This window comes from Bombyx mandarina, chromosome 23 (genome assembly GCF_030267445.1).
Source record: "Bombyx mandarina strain Sakado chromosome 23, ASM3026744v2".
Taxonomy (NCBI): Eukaryota; Metazoa; Arthropoda; class Insecta; order Lepidoptera; family Bombycidae; genus Bombyx; species Bombyx mandarina.
This window is the reverse complement of record NC_143229.1, coordinates 16,253,563-16,273,678: the sequence shown is the minus strand read 5'-3', so window position 1 is coordinate 16,273,678 and position 20,116 is coordinate 16,253,563. Positions and strand designations below refer to the sequence as shown.

The window sequence follows — 20,116 nt, the reverse complement described above, 5'->3', positions numbered from 1 at the left end:
CAATAAATTAAAAAAAAACGATTTGATTTAAGAAAGAGATCAATGTATATCTTGATGTATGTACGTGTACAATGTCTGATGTTGAGATGGAATATCTTTAGAGGATTCTGTTGTATAATTGTTGAGGGTATATTTACAGTAATTAATAAACAGTTGTCAACGGTACTCTGAAGTTTCAATACACAATAATAATGGCCCAGAATTACACAAGTATATCTTTTTCCGTGATCATTTTTAAAGATTTTAGGTTGTATTAGAAACAATTCCATTCCTAGTTTCGTATTCTTTCTGCCTCAATGCCTATGGGACCGAAGGGTTGCGATTCCCAAAGGCCCAGCTCCGCCTTCGATATTCTGAGCTATAATTCAAAAGAATCTTCTTTTGAATCCATAAGTCCCAAAATAATTCTCCTTGTTTCAGGCGAGCGTTGGCGATACCGCCCAAAACGGACGGCCCATTCGCCCATGACAGGTGCCACATGTTCTCAACCGACTGGGCTAAAGCTTTGGCTGAAGGCAGAACGACACCAGATGATGAATGGCAAATAGTTCCATGCGATAAAGGCTGGGAGTACAACAAGAGCGATGTTCCTTACGACACAATCGCTTCACAGGTGAGATTTTATGGTGGCAACATAACTTGCTATAAATTAATAGACGGGCTCTCGGCTCAGTTGATGTGTCATCGGTGCCCATAGGCATCAACAATCTAAATGTCGCAACCAACCTTGAGACAAGAGCTCTAAGTCTCAGTTCTACTGAACAATAGCTGCCCTACCCTTTAAACCGAAACGCATTATTGTTTCACTGCAGATTTAGACACCACTGTGGCCTCGCAAGGCAGTTCACCACTGGTATATAGTCCCATATAATATGGGACATGGAAATCCTGCCCCGGCGTTCGAACCAAAGCGCATAACAGCTTAGGGGCAGAAGAATAAGCAGGGTCATAGTACACACTCGTGTGTTCTCACAATACTAGACACCAGTATCTAAATTGTTATGCTAGGATCCGTGACTCAGGAAGCAGCCGTTTTAATTATTATTGGTGTACCGGAACATCTGACTTCAGGAACTACTTGATGAAATTATGATGCTGGAGTGAACGAATACCTCCTACTCCTCGCGTCATTTTCCTCATTACTGAGGGTCGTGACTCCCCCGCTGCATCAGTTTCTCCCGTACGATTTCCCTCCATCTGCTGCGATCCTTAGCTTCATGAAGGGCAGAATACGAATACCAGTGCTCCAATATAGCTAGCCACTTCAGGACATTCGGCATAGCTTGGTATTTGTGGAACAGCTGTATTGAAAGTTTAAAGTGGTCTAAATTCTCTTTCTCCCCTTTCAGCTGGACTGGGTGTGCGAGAAAGACAATCTGGCGGCCACTGCCCAGGCTATCTTCTTCTGTGGTGCCATCGTGGGCGGACTTGTGTTCGGGTGGATTGCGGATAAATATGGAAGAATACCAGCTTTAGTTGGTAAGCGATTGGCTAGTTGGCACATCAGACACGAATTTACTTCAATTGAAATATGAAATGGTTGGTAAAATGATTATTGACTGACATGTCGATGCTAAATGTAATAAGTCATTTAGTAATGAACATTAATCGACACGTATAGTAAAATAGTTGAGTAGGGTGTGTCTGTGTATTGAAGAAGAGTAATAAAAATAGGAATAGATATCTAAAGAATAATGGACAAAATATATCGGAAATTTGAAACTTATTTCTGTTTGTTTGCGCCCGTCTCCAGAACTATGCCTAACGAATTATCGTGTTTACAAAGGTTTACAAAGGTAGACAGGGACTTTTACTGGTGGTAGGACCACTTGTGAGTCCACACGGGTAGGTTGGTGGCGCATTTACGTCATAGATGTCTATGGGCTCCAGTAACAATTTAACAACCAGGTGGGCTGTGAGCTCGTCCACCCTTCTAAGCAATAAAAATAAAAATAATAATAGTAATAAACCAATTATCATTACAGGCACGAATTTGATTGGGTTCGTCGCCGGCGTTGCGACTGCCTTCTGCAACAGCTTCTGGTCGTTCGCGCTGTGCCGGTTCCTGGTGGGGCTGGCCTTCGACAACTGCTTCACCATGATGTACATCTTAGGTATGTGTTTAATTGGCACTAGTCTTTATTTCCATTACGTCACCGACCCAAGAAAGAATAGACGCTTCTCAAAATCGCTTCCTGAGTTCGGAGGGTAATATAACTTTATTAATAGGTTAATGGCGTTATGCGGCTTAAAAAGTATCGTGCCCAATTATTCTGGTGTCGCAGTTAAAACCACATTCTTTCTCTCGATTTAGGAGATCACTGTTTCTACTGGTATGTGTTTATTCAAAGACGGACTTTTGTGAGGTTTATCAGGTATCATGCGTACTGTAAAGAAGTCCCAATATTGTTACAAAAAGACCTGGTACTAGCTGAGAGTCCCTCAAAAAATTATCCCGCAGTCAACTTGCTAAACATCGTGGACAGAACCGAATCTTAACTAGTATTTGCCTCAGTCATCCGTGAACATCCGTGACCATGAAAACTTTATTTGAAGCGTCGGAAGTAATGTAATGAAAATAATAAACGCGAAACTATTACCGTTTCCTCTGAGACGCTTTTTATCACATCTATTATATTGACTGACTCGATGGTGCGGTAGTTAGCGGCTCTAACTGTTGTGCCGAGGGTTGTGGGTTCGATTCCCACATCGGACAAACATTCGTGTGATGTACAGGTTTTTTTACTCTCTATCTGGATAATTATCTTCTTTATATTTAAAACTAGCTTTTGCTCGCGACTCCGTCCGCGTGGAATAGTTAGTATTTAAACCCCTATTTTGAAACATTCTTTATTGGTGCTCCGCTTGTATTGGACTTAGCGTGATGTTATATATATAGCCTGTATACTTTCTCAATAAATGGGCTATCTAACACTAAAAGAATTTTTCAAATCGGACCAGTAATTCCTGAGATTAGCGCGTTCAAACAAACAAACTCTTCAGCTTTATAATATTAGTATAGATTGTATAGTACGTGCGTATGTATGTCACTGAACTCCTCCTAAATGGCTGGACCGGTTTGAATTATTTTTTTGGTATGCATTCGGGTGGCAATCTGGATAGTCTAGATTCACAAATCAGCATGGCAGATGGCGCTGTAGTCGGTATCTGGGCTATTTATCTATACTGCAACTAAACAGCTATAGACATCAACCCAGCGAAAAGTACTGCGGTGCTATTTCAGAGGGGAAGCTCCACACGGATTTCCTCCCGTATTAGAAGGAGGAATCTCACACCCCCGATTACTCTCTTTAGTCAATCCATACCCTGGGCCAGGAAGGTCAAGTACCTGGGCGTTACCCTGGATGCATCGATGACATTCCGCCCGCATATAAAATCAGTCCGTGACCGTGCCGCGTTTATTCTCGGTAGACTCTACCCCATGATCTGTAAGCGGAGTAAAATGTCCCTTCGGAACAAGGTGACACTTTACAAAACTTGCATAAGGCCCGTCATGACTTACGCGAGTGTGGTGTTCGCTCACGCGGCCCGCACACACATAGACACCCTTCAATCTCTACAATCCCGCTTTTGCAGGTTAGCCGTCGGAGCTCCGTGGTTCGTGAGGAACGTTGACCTACACGACGACCTGGGCCTCGAATCTATCCAGAAATACATGAAGTCAGCGTCGGAACGGTACTTCGATAAGGCTATGCGTCATGATAATCGCCTTATCGTAGCCGCCGCTGACTACTCCCCGAATCCTGATCATGTAGGAGCCAGTCACGGTCGACGCCCTAGACACGTCCTTACGGATCCCTCAGATCCAATAACCTTTGCACTAGACGCCTTCAGCTCTAGGAGCAGGCTTAGGGACCTCGGTAACCGTACTCGTCGAACTCGACAAAGAGTTCGCCGTGCAACCTAACCCATGAATCAGCTCGCTGAGTTTCTCGCCGGATCTTCTCAGCGGGTCGCGATTCCGATCCGGTAGTAGATTCATTCGCGAAGCAGCTGCTCTTGAGCTGTTAGGTCTCCTTCGGAGGCGCTCGGGTAGCTGTTAGCAAATCCCACCCCTCCTGGCTGAGCCTTTGCTCGCCCACCTGTCCTGGTGAAACTGGAAAGGCCTCCGGGCCACCAGTAATCCTTCAATCATAAAAAAAAAAAAAAAACAAAAAACTAAACAGCTGGATCGACTTGAATAAATTTTTGCAGGACAACGTTTGGTGGGTCATCTAGTTATCTATCTATACTAATATACCTAGTCAGGTCATAAGTATTGTCACACAGTAAAAACTTTTCTTTTAGAATGCTGCCCATAAAAAAGTTTATTGAATTCGAATTTCGAATTGTTCATGAAAATAAAAATATATACTTTTAGAATTTTTACTCATTTTTAAATATGGAGTGGACGCTTAAAGAAGACCGTGTTGCAGTTTTTGCGTTGCATCGTTGCGGTTACGCGCCAATTCAAATTTTTAACATACTGAAAAATTTGAATATAACCAAAAGATTCGTTTATCGTACCATCAAACGATATAATGAAGACTCTAGTGTAGATGACAGGTCAAGAAGTGGTCGCCCTCGGTCTGTTAGGACTCCAGCAGTGATAAAAGCTGTGAAGGCGCGAATTCAAAGAAATCCCAAACGTAAGCAGAAACTGTTGGCCCTTCAGATGGGGTTAAGCAGAACCACGGTGAAAAGGGTGTTAAATGAAGACTTAGGGCTTCGGGCATATCGAAGAAAAACAGGACATCGTTTGAATGCTCGTCTAATGGACCTGAGACTGAAGAGATGCCGCGCTTTGTTGAAGCGGTACGCGGGAAAAAAAAATCGGGAAATTCTTTTTTCGGATGAAAAAATTTTTACTGTAGAAGAGAGCTACAACAAACAAAATGATAAGGTGTACGCACACAGTAGTGAAGAAGCGAGCAACCGTATTCCGCGTGTCCAACGAGGTCATTTTCCATCCTCGCTCATGGTATGGTTGGGAGTTTCTTATTGGGGCTTAACAGAGGTACATTTTTGTGAGAAAGGTGTAAAAACGAATGCAGTTGTGTATCAAAATACAGTCCTGACGAACCTTGTGGAGCCTGTTTCTCATACCATGTTCAATAACAGGCACTGGGTATTCCAATAAGATTCAGCGCCAACTCATAGAGCGAAGAGCACACAAGACTGGCTGGCGGCGCGTGAAATCGACTTCATCCGGCACGAAGACTGGCCCTCCTCCAGTCCAGATTTGAATCCGTTAGATTACAGGATATGGCAACACTTAGAGGAAAAGGCGTGCTCAAAGCCTCATCCCAATTTGGAGTCACTCAAGACATCCTTGATTAAGGCAGCCGCCGATATTGACATGGACCTCGTTCGTGCTGCGATAGACGGCTGGCCGCGCAGATTGAAGGCCTGTATTCAAAATCACGGAAGTCATTTTGAATAAACTTTAGTGTCATAAGAATCTATATTTTGTTAAGTTCATTTTGGTATATGAATGGTTACATAATGAATTAACTTGTTTCAATTATTTTACATTAAACATGTGACAGAATTTATGACCTGACTAGGTATAAATGTACCGTGGTTTTTACGGATGTTCCGTTATAACTACTGAACAATGCATCCGATTGACTTGAAACATGGTATCCATGTCGAAAATATATGTACTTAATGGATAGGCTAATATTTCTATGAGTGTTGGACTCCCTACACCAGTTGCGGGGGCGTTAATAATGAGAATCTTTGTGGGGGTGAGAAATAATAATGTTAATTTTAAATGCCCAGCGAAGCGGACGGGTACAGCTAGTATATATATATATTTAAGCGTATATTATTATAAGTATGTTTATGAGTCTCCGGCACACAGGGAATCGTGAATTGGGGCCCTATAACTGTGCGTTTTTTCCCAGTTTAGTTTAGTATTACTGGTGGTAGGACCTCTTGTGAGTCCCCGCGGGTAGGTACCACCGCCCTGCCTATTTCTGCCGTGAAGCAGTAATGCGTTTCGGTTTGAAAGGTGAAGCAGCCGTTGTAACTATACTTAAGACCTTGGAACTTATATCTCAAGGTGGGTGGCGCATTGACGTTGTAGATGTTTATGGGCTTCAGTAACCACTTAATACCAGGTGGGCTGTGAGCTCGTCTAATCATCTAAGCAATAAAAAAAATCACATTGAAATTTGACGAACCCTGTTCTCTTTGATTTCGTTTTTTTTTTTTTTTTTTTTTTTTTTTTCAGAAAAAATCCATAAAATAATAATAATACAATAGTCAGCACACAAACAGTTCAACAATACAAATAGAAAATGAACAATATACTAATTCAATTAATTAAATATACAAAGGAAATGAATTAGAAACACATAATTATATCAATACAGTAGTAACCACTCTATGTCAATATTAGCTATTAGCTATCATTATGTCAATCAGTCAATTAATTTGGAGAAAAAATAAAATAAAAAGCAAATCATACACATTTCATAATGAAGAGTAAAATAATAATAAGGATATGTCAGTCTTGTCCGGTAATTATACACATCCATTTATGTTGGATCGGACAATCAGCGCGAGAAGCAATCATCCCGAGGATGCCATTACTACTGTCATGCATTGCTTCAGAAGATATAAGCTTTGTTTTATTTGTAATGTAACTTGTATTGTAGCAAGTGCTATTAACCTTCGGACTAAGAGGTCGGAGTTTCATTTGTGTCATGATGAAGTCTGTCATAGCAGCCTAATGTTTCAGGCAAAAGGTCATTGGTCATTCTCACGCTTACGAATTAGTGATAAAGGTTTTAGATTAGCTGCTATTGTTACGTGAGAGATCCGCGGCGGCTTCGGTCAAGGCGTCTTGCTCTTTATTATAAATCATGGAAAAAAATCTGTTCATTGATGATGCACGAATTCGTTACAAATTACGTTTTGTGGAGAGCACCTAAAGGTGGACAGCAGGTTGGCTCTGTCCATGACGTTGCTGATGTCCATGGGCGACGGTAACCACTCCCTATCAGGTGGGTGCTCGTCTGCCTATAAAGCAATATAAAAGATACACAGTCTGTAGTGAAAGACATCAATTACGCACGAACGATTTGTGTTGTTATTATTTTCATTGCTTAGATGACTGGACAACGGCCCACCTGGTATTAAGTGGCTATTGGAGCCCATAGACATCCACAACATAAATGCCACCACCCACCTTGAGATGTAAGTTCCAAGCTCTCAGTATAGTTACAACGGCTGCCCCGCCCTTCAAACCGAAACGCATTGTTGCTTCACGGCTGAAATAGGCGGGGTGGTGGTACCTACCCGCGTGGTCTCACAAGAGGTCTTACCACCAGTAAATTACTGTACAGAGGCTAAAATCCCGAATATCCGGGTCGGATCGGTACGTAAGGTACTCGTGAATGTGGCTTAAGAATGTTTTTCCCCGGAAATATTTGAAGCTGTCCACCAACTTCGAACCCTGTATTGAAGATTGACACTCTTCTTGTAAATTTACCTAAATCAGAAGAAGTACAACTTATCAATAAAAACAATCTCTTTCAGATTTTCATCGAAATAGCCATTGATTTACCAGAGCTCATAGACATCACATGTTAATGGGGCTATCTTGAGACGCCGAGCTTTTTTACTGGTGATAGGACGTCTTGTGAGCCCGCACGGGTAATTACCACCGCTCTGCCTATTTTTGCCGGGAAGCAGTCATGCCAATTATTTCTCTAAGCGAGTGACCCGTTAACCACTTAACACCACGTGGGCTCTGAGCTTATCCACCGTCTAAAAAACCAGGTGTCGGCTCTTATTGGACCTGTATAATTGTGAAATGGCTGTTCTATCCATCAAACATGGTGGAATGGCGACAACCTTGTGAACCTACTATACGTTACACCACAATCCAAACTTCTGAATTCAGTTCTAGAGTACGTCGGCCCAAAATGGAGGACGTTTGTGGCCAACATGTCCATAGCGTTGTTCTTCACTTTGGCTGCTTCTCTGCTACCCTGGATCGCGCTGTGGGCAGACGACTGGCGGACATTTGCACTGGTCACATCTGCACCTTTCATCATTGCTATTGCAACACCCTGGCTCGTCCCGGAAAGCGCAAGGTAAATTTTCCTGCCATTGGCTGATCTCAGCCGGGAATAAATGGTAATCCGTATGCACGAGTGGGTGCTATAGACATTGATAATCACGTCTTTACGAATCCGTCAAATCCAATAACCCTTGCATTAGACGCCTTTAGCTCTAACACTAGAAGCAGGGTTAGGGATTCCGGTAACCGTATTTTTTGAACTTGGCAAAGAGCAGAGAAGACGTGCAACTTAACTTAATCTTCAGCCTGCTGAGTTTCTCGTCGGATCTTCTCAGCGGGTCGCGATTCCTATCCGGTAGGAGATGAATTCGCAAAGCACTTACTCTTGAGTTGTAAGGTCTCCTTTGGAAGCGCTCGGGTAGATGTTTGAAAATCTCATTCCTTCTGGCTGAGCCCTTACTCGCCCACTTGTCCTTTTGAAACTGGAAAGGCCTCCGGGTCATCAGTAACGCCTCAATCATAAAAAAAACATTGATAAATCGCGGGTTGTAACTATCGCTGTATTTCTCGATATTATCCTCTGACTCTGTAACCCTGAAGATCGCCAAATATACATTTATTGGCCTGAAAGCACATCTTTCCAAGGAAAGAAGAAGGCGTTCTGGTTTTGGGTCTAGACAAGTGTTTCGTGTGGATAGTTGCTGGGAGCCTTATAGCCAATTCCGAACAATAGCTATAACGTTCTTTGAAATACGCATTGAGCCAGTTTCGATTCCAAACAGAGCATTTTGATTAACATTCACATCGATGGGTTACCACCTCCCTTTCTATTCCTTTTTCGAAGCCTCAATACGTTCCAATTTAAAGGCTTTCAGTCTTCAAAATTTCACAAACATCGAGTTTAAAAAATGGCAATCCAGTGTTGTTCTCCACGGAATCTGTTGCCACTTGGTTTATTAAATGCCTATAAACGCGATTTTTCAGATGGCTGGTCTCACAAGGAAAAATAAACAAAGCCTTGTTTATAATGAAGAAATTCGAAAGGATCAACAAGACTAAAATACCTGAGAAGGTCCTAAGTGAATTCACGGTAGGTAGACAAATTTGTACTATGTGTATGTATCCTGATGGCATTTTGCAATAGTTCATTAATATTGTTTCGGGAATGTCGCCACTTACTTTGGAATATGAGGTCCAACTCCCCCATCCCCTTCTCATAGTGTCGATAATCTACTACGACTATCTTAAGCTAATTGAATCTATTATCGGCTTCGTAGATAGCATCATAACCTTGAGGTGTTGGGGTTAGAATGCATCTGGTCCGACCAGCACATTGTACTTCTGTCTCTGGGCCTTCTTCCGCATTCCTCGCCTGTGTCCTGTTCTGAATTGATCTACATTGATCTGATTTCTAAATTGATCGTATCTAGATTTCTAAATTGATCGTACCTGTTCTAAATTGTCGCCTAACTTTGGCAAGGTGCTTAAAAACTCGAACCTCCTTCGCGTGCATTTGGTGCTAAGGTATAGATCCTAAATATGTATAGATATTAGCTTTTAGGGATAGGGGAATGTACAGAAAAATGCTACTAGGATTACGATCAATGGTGGAAAAGTAATTTATATAGCCTTCGAAAAAATTTCATGACTCACCTCATGTAAGTAGTTATCGCCATGAGTAATGCGTTGGCCTTTTTTAGTGCTTTGGATACTGATGAAACTTTGAAGAAGGGCACGTCATATTTCTCAAGAAAATACTGTTGAAAATTCTAGTAGACTTGTGACTAGTGAAATCTTTGGAAACATGCTAAGCCCAATATTTCCCGTCAATTATGATGACCTCTGCTCTGGTGGCAGATAGAGTGATGGTACCTTAGAATCTTCCCCAGTAGTTCAGAGTCAGATCAGCCACACCCGCTAACCTATGTCTTACTTAAGCATCGCCATAAAAGTGCATTGACACAACCATCTCCTTCTAGGAATCATCAATAAAAGCCATCAAGGAATCAGAATCTCAGTCAAAGACCTATTCCGTCTTGGACCTGTTCAGGACGCCGCGATTGCGAAGGAACTCGATCTTGCTCATCGTTATATGGATGGCCATTTCCTTGGTCTTCGACGGTCACGTGAGGAACGTAGGTTCTCTGGGCTTGGACATATTTCTGACGTTCACAATAGCTTCGGCCACCGAACTACCGGCTGATACGTTTTTGACGGCGGTGCTTGACAGGTGAGCAACTAATTTGTTCGCAACCCTAGAAACGATGACCATAAATAATAAATGCGACATTAATTCATGAAAGTAGCTTTAATTACGAAAGAAATAAAGTAGAAGAAGAAAGCTACGAATGGAGAGGAGGAAATCGAATGCTGTATATTTTTTTATTGCTTAGATGGGTGGACGAGTTCATAGCCCACCTAGTGTTAAGTGGTTACTGAAACCCATAGAAATCTACAACGTAAATGCGATCTAAGCTCTAAGGTCTCAAGTATAGTAACAACGGCTGCCCCACCCTTCAAACCGAAACGCATTACTGCTTCACGGCAGAAATAGGCGGGTTGGTGATACTTACCCGTGCGGTCTCACAAGAGATCCTAGCACCATAAATAAGATTATTATTAAAGCAATTGGAGATATGAGTGGATGAAGGGGTTTTAAGTACTAATTTTAAGATTTTTTAGTTTTTACATTGAATTAAGGTGCTATGTGCCTATAAACCATGTTAGACCTTAAAACCCCGGGCTTAAAGGATATTTCTAGAAATTTCATGTAATAAAGGAGTTATGTACGAAGAAAATGTATAAGTAACAAAAGTTTGTTGCCGGTTTTCTCAAAATTAACAAATTGTATCATATCCTCTTCATCCACTCACCTTTTCAATTCACATGGTCTCTTATAAATTCCTCTCCACCATATCCTTTCAGATGGGGCAGGAGATGGTTGGCATGTGGTTCTATGGTGGTCAGCGGAGTTTTCAGTCTCCTCGCCACAGCAGTTCCCGTTGGTGAGTGAAAGATTCTATTCTAAAAAGGATCAAGCTCTCTAAGCTCGCTTGTATTAAACATAACACTAGGGCTTCCTATTTATTAATTATTATTATTATTTATATATTGCTTAAATGGGTGGACGAGCTCACAGCCCACCTGATGTTAAGTGGTTACTGGAGCCCATAGACGTCTACAACGTAAATCCCACCACCCATCTTGAGATATGTGTTCTAAGGTCTCAGTATAGTTACAACGGCTGCCCCACCCTTCAAACCGAAACGCATTACTGCTTCACGGCCTAAATAGGCAGGGCGGTGGTACCTATCCGTGCGGACTCACAAGAGGTTCTACTAACAGTTATTTAGCAAATTATAATTTTTCGGGTTTGATTTCCTTATCACAATAATGCGAATTTATTTATTCCCTGATACAAGATTCAAGGAACGTCAAGCTAAACAATCACAACTCATCATGTATCAGCTGATATCATGATGTATTTGGGTTAAATAACGCGTGATGAAGGATACAGGCGATTGGTCAAATTAAGACGGCAGTTCTAATATTAAGGACTTTTCCGATCCATGTAGTGTCTTTTAATAGCTTAGAGCTTAGAAAAATACGTAAAACTATAATAGTAATAATAATATAGAAAACTAGAAATATTAATTACTAGCGACCCGCCCTCGCTTCGCTTCGGAAACATTAAAACACACATGAATCCAAAAAAATAAAATAAAAAATAAAATAAAAAAAGTAGCCTATGTTCATCAGAGACAATATCGGCTTCTAATGGAAAAAGAATTTTTCAAATCGGTCCAGTAGTTCGGAGCCTATTCGAAACAAACAAACAAAGAAATCTTTCCTCTTTATAATATTAGTATAGAAAAATGTTTTTTAACGTAGTGATCCTGATATAAGCATTAGATCATAGTATTATAGTAATTGTAAATAGACATGCTTTAACAAAAACCGACTTCAAATAGAAAAAGAATGATATTCAAAAACAAATAATATACACTAAAAACAATAATCATCGAAATCGGTTGGCGTGATATTGAGTTATTGAGTTATTCATCTATATTTTGTCGCGCACGTACTTAATGCAAATTTAAGACTTATATGTTTTTTTCATGGATACCATTATCAGAACTGGACTGGGATCACACGGGAAGCGTCAGCTTTCTAATAAAAAAAAGAATGATCAAAATCGATTCACCCAGTCAAAAGCTATGAGGTAACAAACATAAAAAAACATACAGTCGAATTGAGAACCTCCTCCGTTTTGAGGTCGGTAAAAAATTAATTGTTATGTCGTCATAGGTCCTTGAAGTGTGCGAATTTTCTAGTTGATTGGACTTGTTGGAGTATGTCCAAATTACGTTTAAAAATCTGGCACATAGATATATAGATATAGGACGAGCTAATAAAAGCGGGTTAAAAATCAAATCACCTTTCATTCTGTATTCCTTTGATAGGAGGTCCATCGGCATCTCTGGCCATCTTGGGCCGATTCGCCGTGAACATCTCATACAATATTGGCCTTCAGTACGCGGCTGAGCTGCTGCCCACGGTCGTTAGAGCCCAGGGCGTCGCTCTCATCCACATCATGGGCTACGTTGCGTCAATTCTGGCCCCGTTTGTGGTTTATTTGGTGAGTTTTAATCAAGAAGTCTTTCAAAATAACAGACCTTAATCAATCTTCCGAATTTAATTATCTTGGTTACCGCCATGATAATTACCTTATCGTTGCCGCCGCTGTATACTCCCCAACTCCTGATTACGGAGGAGCTACTGGTGGTTCTACTGGTGGTAGGACGTCTTGTGAGTCCGCACGGGTAGGTACCATCACCCTGCCTATTTCTGCCGTGAAGCAGTAATGTAAGCGTTTCGGTTTGAATGGGAGGGCAGCCGTTGTAACTATACTGAGAACTTAGAACTTATATCTCAAGGTTGGTGGCGGCATTTACGTTGTAGATCTCTATGGGCTCTGGTAACCATTTAACACCAGGTGGGCTGTGAGCTCGTCCACTCATCAAAGCAATAAAAAATAAAAAAGGAGCCAATCACCGTTGTCTCAACACGTCCTTACGGATCCATCAGATCCAATAATCTTTGCATTAGACGCCTTCAGTTCTAATACTAGGAGCAGGCTTAGGGATCCCGGTAGCCGTACTCGTCGAACTTGACAAAGAGTTCTTACTACGGTCCACCGGGTTAAAAATTATCCCGAATTGAATTAGGTACCGATTCTTTAAATTATCATTTATAACTAGTCAGGTCATAAATTCTGTCACATGTTTAATGTAAAATAATTGAAACAAGTTTATTCATTATGTAACCATTCATATATCAAAATGAACTTAACAAAACATAGATTCTTATGACACTAAAGCTTATTCAAAATGACCTCCGTGATTTTGAATACAGGCCTTCAATCTGCGCGGCCAGTCGTCTATCGTAGCACGAACGAGGTCCATGTCAATATCGGCGGCTGCCTTAATCAAGGATGTCTTGAGTGACTCCAAATTGGGATGAGGCTTTGAGCACGCCTTTTCCTCCAAGTGTTGCCATATCTTGTAATCTAACGGATTCAAATCTGGACTGGAGAAGGGCCTGTCTTCGTGCCGGATGAAGTCGATTTCACGCGCCGCCAGCCAGTCTTGTGTGCTCTTCGCTCTATGAGCTGGCGCCGAATCTTGTTGGAATACCCAGTGCCTGTTATTGAACATGGTATGAGAAACAGGTTCCACAAGGTTCGTCAGGACTGTATTTTGATATACAACTGCATTCGTTTTTACACCTTTCTCACAAAAATGTACCTCTGTTAAGCCCCAATAAGAAACTCCCAACCATACCATGAGCGAGGATGGAAAATGACCTCGTTGGACACGCGGAATACGGTTGCTTGCTTCTTCACTACTGTGTGCGTACACCTTATCATTTTGTTTGTTGTAGCTCTCTTCTACGGTAAAATTTTTTTCATCCGAAAAAAGAATTTCCCGATATTTTTTTCCCGCGTACCGCTTCAACAAAGCGCGGCATCTCTTCAATCTCAGGTCTATTAGACGAGCATTCAAACGATGTCCTGTTTTTCTTTGATATGCCCGAAGCCCTAGTCTTCATTTAACACTCTTTTCACCGTGGTTCTGCTTAACCCCATCTGAAGGGCCAACAGTTTCTGCTTACGTTTGGGATTTCTTTGAATTCGCGCCTTCACAGCTTTTATCACTGCTGGAGTCCTAACAGACCGAGGGCGTCCACTTCTTGATCTGTCATCTACACTAGAGTCTTCATTGTATCGTTTGATGGTACGATAAACGAATCTTTTGCTTATGTTCAAATTTTTCAGTATGTTAAAAATTTGAATTGGCGCGTAACCGCAACGATGCAACGCAATAACTGCAACACGGTCTTCTTTAAGCGTCCACTCCATATTTAAAAATGAGTAAAATTCTAAAAGTATACATCTTTATTTTCATGAACAATTCGAAATTCGAATTCAATAAACTTTTTTGTGGCCAGCATTCTAAAAGAAAAGTTTTTACTGTGTGACAATACTTATGACCTGACTGGGTATTTTGATTCTGATTTTTAGTTGATTCCTCTCCTAGATTTCGGTGAAACAACAGCAACAGATAAAATTATAAACAAATGACATGACAATTTAACGAATAAAGCCATTAAGAATGGCCTTAAATTAATCATTTTTGTTTTAAAATTACAGGCTAACATCTCACCGGATTTACCGCTGTTGATCTTGGGTGCCCTCGGCGTGGTGGGCGGCATGTTGTGCCTTTTCCTACCGGAGACTATGGACACGGAGATGCCCCAGACCCTGCAAGACGGAGAAGACTTCGGCAAGGACCAGCAGTTCTGGGACAATCCTTGCTTCCCTAGGTATGAGCGTTTGACTATAAGATATACCTAATCATGATAATTAGCAAAGCATGTTTAATTATTTATTTATTACGTATATAATAGACAAACTTGACCTTGTCCTTCTTCAAACGAGGCTTGTCGAGAGTATTAAGCGGTAGGCAGCGGCTTGGCTCTGCCCCTGGCATTGCTGAAGTCCATGGGCGACGGTAAACACTCACCATCAGGTGGGCCATGTGCTCGTCTGCATACAAGGGCAATAAAAAAATTGTATTGAGTGGCTACCAGGGTCTATTGAATTTCGCCACCAAACTTGAGACTTGAGTTGGAAATCTCAATTAAATTGCATAATAGCTGTCACAAACCTTCAAACCAAAACGTATGACTATTGCACGGTAGAAATTGGTAAGATTTTGGTATCTACCTGTGCGGACTTACAATACTCCATATCTCTATAAATAAATAATAACTTCGTTAAAAACATGTGAAATTCTTCAGAAAATCAAAATCCGACGACCTGCAGGAGCAATATCGGAAGAGACCTTCAGTTTCTCCGATTCGAGAGGAAACAAAGGACTTCATCAGGGCGATGCCGAGTGCTATAAGCTCTAGAGCTTCAATACGAGCTTCCGTCAGAGCTTCGACCAGAGGATCGACGAGAAGACGTAACGAAAGTCAAAACGTAGTCTGATGCATTTGTCAAAGAGCAGCGTGGATAAAAATTCTCAATTCGTAGCTGAATATTTAAAAAAATCTTCAGTTCAGTAGTGTCTCCGAAGAAAAGCCATTAAGCAATGCACGGCCATGTTCCAAGTCCAAGATGTCACGGGTAGACTGAACCAGAGACCCGTCTATATGTCAAGATCTATGGCTTGCAAGCTTGCAAGACTCTTAAGATACTAACGTTCGTTTGAATAATATTAAGTTCACCGCAAATCGAAAAAAGGGAAACGCTAATGGCTAAAACTGAATTCAGTTGTAAACAGTAAAATTCCATGTGATACTTTATACGCAACATTTTTGGCTTATCATAAATATTGGCGTAATAATGAACTCCAGTTACAGATTGGGATAAATGCTCTAAAGCGTGCGTTATCTGTGATTTTAAAGTTACCATTGCGGATGTGAAGCCGGCTTTATCTGGGGAATTCTTGTAGGATTTGTAGAATATAGAGACATTTATAGAATTAACCATTTTGCTTAAACGTTTGTGCATCACTGCGTAGCTAGAATGTTACGGAATGATGCTGTATAAATCCAATTGTAAACTCTTCAAGTTTAAGGGCGCTTTTACCTCCAAATTCAGTATAACACGTTTGTGCATCACTGCGTAGCTAGAATGTCGCGAAATGCTGCATAGGCGCAACTGCAAACTCTTGAAGCTTGAGGTCACTTTAACTTCAAATTGAAAATGTAATTGGATTTCTTCAATTCATAGCATCAGGTGTATTTCAGAAACATCCTGACCAGAGCCAAACATCGATCCGGTCTTAATTAACTAAAATCAGAACTGTATATAGTCGGTGTAGCTCTGTAGTAATGATAGAACACAAATTGAACAAAGGAATATATAAGGCATATGAATGTATTCCCGCTTTGACTTTCTAAATAGTTTAATGACACAATTTTTAAATAACTCTCATTCTGTATATCAATTTCTCTTTCTGTCCTAAATTCCATAGCATTAGAACTCGTGTTTGAAATATCCCGAATCAGCGCGCCAAGAGTGCTTCTAGAAGGTTCGCTTGTTCGAAGCTTTAGGCAACTTAACAAGCTGCCCGTTTGCCTGAAGCTAAACAACGCGATTCACTATTTATTTCTTCGTTAACTTCTTTGTCTTCTTCATTTACATCTTCCGTCTTTGTTATAAGGTTCAAATTTATTTCAATATTGCTACTTAAAGTCTCGCGTGTTACCTACTTCGCTTTTCGTGGGTCATCTGCCCATTTAACCCTTTGACTGCCATATAGGTATATGTCATATAGGATCAGAGCCCTACGCGGTGCCCTGAAGAGTTTATTTTAATTTCTGCGTAATATCTATTAGATTCTGGGAAAGATGATTCCGAAGGTACTGAGAATCAATCTATATATAGATCTAAAACATACATTAACAAACAAAAGAAGGTAAAATTAGGCAATAGCATAGGAACAGATATCGCGTAGTCACTTCAGTGCGCCGCGTGGGGCATCGGTGACCTAAATGGCAGTTGATGTGTTAAAACTCCTCTTACAGATTATTCTAGATTATCATGACACCTTAGTCGTCCGTGGCGACCAAAAATGTGTTTATAACATCTGGAATATTAACTTAAATCTACTAAAGGCTAGATTAAGTCGTAAAAATAGTATTTACGTCTTCAACTCGCTGAGAACGAACTAAATACTATCGAGGAGTGAAAGGATATTCGGTTTGAGCGACAATTTTGAAACTTTACAGAAGAGCTATTTAGACTTTCAAATTTGGAAAAAATATCATAACAAAAACAAACTACTTCAGCCATTAGAATGGGGTAAACTTAATCAAATTCAATTAAAAACATCGAATCGTTGATGCTGATACCATACCCATAGGCACAGCCCACTGAATTCCTCGCCAGATCTTCTCAGTGGGTCGCGTTTCCGATCCGGTGATAGATTCTGGAAAGCACTGCTCTTGCTAGGGCCAGTTTAAGCAACACTCCGGTTTGAGCCCCGTGAGCTCACCTACACGTTAGCGTGAAACTGAAATAGCCTTTCAAGGCTATCAGCATAGCTAGGGAAAAAAGCGATACCAAATAAAACGCAACTTTAATTACAAAGAAACATTTCGCGTATTAATCGAAATATCGCTTAAATCAAATGTCTTTTCACTCTTCGATTATAACTAGAGGTCCCGCAGTAGTCGAAATTCGACTATAATAATTAATTGGAATTATAAGTTTGTACACTATTGTGATTGTATTTTATACTTCTATAATCACAAATTTCGCAAGGCTACACTATAAAAAATATTAACAAAGACAAACAATATTTAATCTATTCTCAATTTGACGACAGACGTCAAGAACAAAAGTTTGACAATAAATAGTATGCATGCGTGTGTTCGTCAAATACATGGTATGTAGTGTGTGTAATGTTTTCTTTATTGATTTAATGTATGTTTTATGCATTATTTAAAAAAAAAATTAGCATTGTGCACTTCTTCTCTATATTCTCTATAAGTGTGGAAAATTTCATACTCCTCCGTCCGCGCAATTTTCGTAAAAAGGGATACAAAGTTTTTGCTTCACGTATTAATATATAGATTCTCGTATTTGATATAGTAACATTGTATTATTTCTGATGTTACGATGTCCCTGTTAGCGTGGCACGCTTAATGCTTCGTTCGTATTCATCTATCTCCCGTCTGTGATTCGTTTATTTCTTTTCCCCTTTAGCTTAATATGTATGTAGTTCATAACTTTTTGTTTTTTTTCGTGATTTCTTAACAGTATTGTGTTTTTGTTTTGTGTTTTTTTTTTGTAAATGATTGTGTTGCCATTTTGATTTTAACGTGCAAATGTTTTGAATGTTGTCCCCTGAAGAGAAAAAGTTCTGTGATATATTATTTAATTATGAAATAAATGTGATTATTTAATTGTATTGATGTTTTTTTATTTTATCTTAAAAGCATTTTCTGTCGGTATTTATGTGTTCGTTGCTCGCTTTTGTATATATTACTGAAGCGGTATGTCAGCGGTGTATCTTATGGTAGCATCAGAACGCTACTTCGACAAAGCGGCGCGAGACGATAGTGCTGTTATCGTGGCCATCGCCAATTACCTAACCGGCCCAAACAGGGCAACGCAAAGGCGCTCTCGCCCGAAACATGTCTACGGTACTTTTAGGCTCTTCATCTTGAGATTTGAAGTCTCAAATTGTGTTGAGGCCGGCAATTATATGGCGGCCGGCTCACGAAAAACCCAACCATGTCTCGTTTTTATTACACGATGTTATTATTATATCGTACTTGTTTAATTAGGAAAAATGTTACCAGCCTCCATCGTTTGAATTTCGGCATATTTCTCGCGAATACAGCGGGCTTGTTGTCGCTTATGCCACGGGCACTTTCAAAGCGCCTTCATTGGCGCTCTTCAAAAAATATTTATCACCGTTGACGATCCTAATTAAATCGGTTTTGATAACATTTATTATACATATACGTGTGTTTTAAAGTAAATATTTGGGGGTATTTATATCGTACCGCTGCTAAGGCCAAACAAACATTATAAAAACTGGTTGAAGCCAGTTATCATCATTTTATTGTTCAAATAGAGCATAATGCGATAATTTATAACAATTATATTATTCAAATCTCCGTTTTAAGTGCTTGAAGGTTAACCATATTTTATTAATATTTATTTAAAACGAAGTGATGTAATGTGTCTAGCTTTTGCATCATTTAATATATTTTTTTATTTGTAAACCCATTAAAACCGGAATCAAAATATCACCATAATAGAATTAATATTTGTGTTATATATAGATGATGCTATTATCATTTTTTTATTGCTTACATGGGTGTACGAGCTCACAGCTCACCTCATGTTAAATGGTTACTGGAGCCCACGGACATCTGCAACGTAAATGCGCAACCCACCTTGAGATATAAGTTCTAATACCGATCACTCACATTCGCACGAATACGCAAGCCCGCAAGTGTAGGACGACATTTGCAAATGATTATTCAAAGTTTCCGCTGCATTCGCGGTTTTCCAAGCTGTGTCGGTTTTTTAATGAAAATCAAAGCGCGCGAACCGCGATCATTTGTGTAGTCTCCCACATATTCGTGTAACCAGTTGCGCCCACGATTGCGAAGGTAACGAACGTTTCGCCATTTGCATAGTTCGTGACGTCTACTGTGTAGCGTACCTTCATCATGGATTGGAACAACACCAAGGTGATGGAGTTCATTGAACTCCTGCAAAATGAATCGACCATATGAGACCTTCAAAAGAAATCCCATAAAAACAGAATGGACGTTAATGACGCCTGGGAAAGAATTAAAAACTCTCTTTCTCTTCAATGTTCTGTTGGCGAATTCAAAAAGAAGAGAAATTCGTGAAACATTCGTAAACTGAGTACCGAACCCATTTGCACAGCCGCTAAATTTGCGAATGAATGTCTGACGGCCCTTCTGAGTGGCCGGCATAAGATCTCAGTATAGCTACGATTGACGCCTTCAGCTCTAACACTA

The 20,116-nt window shown here is 40.3% G+C and overlaps 1 protein-coding gene across 1 annotated transcript in view; it reads left to right on the top strand.

The window, feature by feature from the left end:
* Nucleotides 1–18,522, top strand: part of LOC114246527 (organic cation transporter protein) — a 38,761-nt gene extending 20,239 nt beyond the window's left edge. The window contains exons 3-12 of the mRNA XM_028179080.2: nucleotides 421–613; nucleotides 1,350–1,479; nucleotides 1,986–2,114; nucleotides 7,916–8,108; nucleotides 9,020–9,125; nucleotides 10,015–10,265; nucleotides 10,961–11,040; nucleotides 12,499–12,674; nucleotides 14,748–14,920; nucleotides 15,398–18,522. Coding sequence (XP_028034881.2) covers nucleotides 421–613; nucleotides 1,350–1,479; nucleotides 1,986–2,114; nucleotides 7,916–8,108; nucleotides 9,020–9,125; nucleotides 10,015–10,265; nucleotides 10,961–11,040; nucleotides 12,499–12,674; nucleotides 14,748–14,920; nucleotides 15,398–15,590 — 1,624 coding nt within the window. The 3' untranslated portion in view covers nucleotides 15,591–18,522. The remainder of the gene's footprint in view (nucleotides 1–420; nucleotides 614–1,349; nucleotides 1,480–1,985; nucleotides 2,115–7,915; nucleotides 8,109–9,019; nucleotides 9,126–10,014; nucleotides 10,266–10,960; nucleotides 11,041–12,498; nucleotides 12,675–14,747; nucleotides 14,921–15,397) is intronic.
* Nucleotides 18,523–20,116: the final 1,594 nt, after the last annotated feature.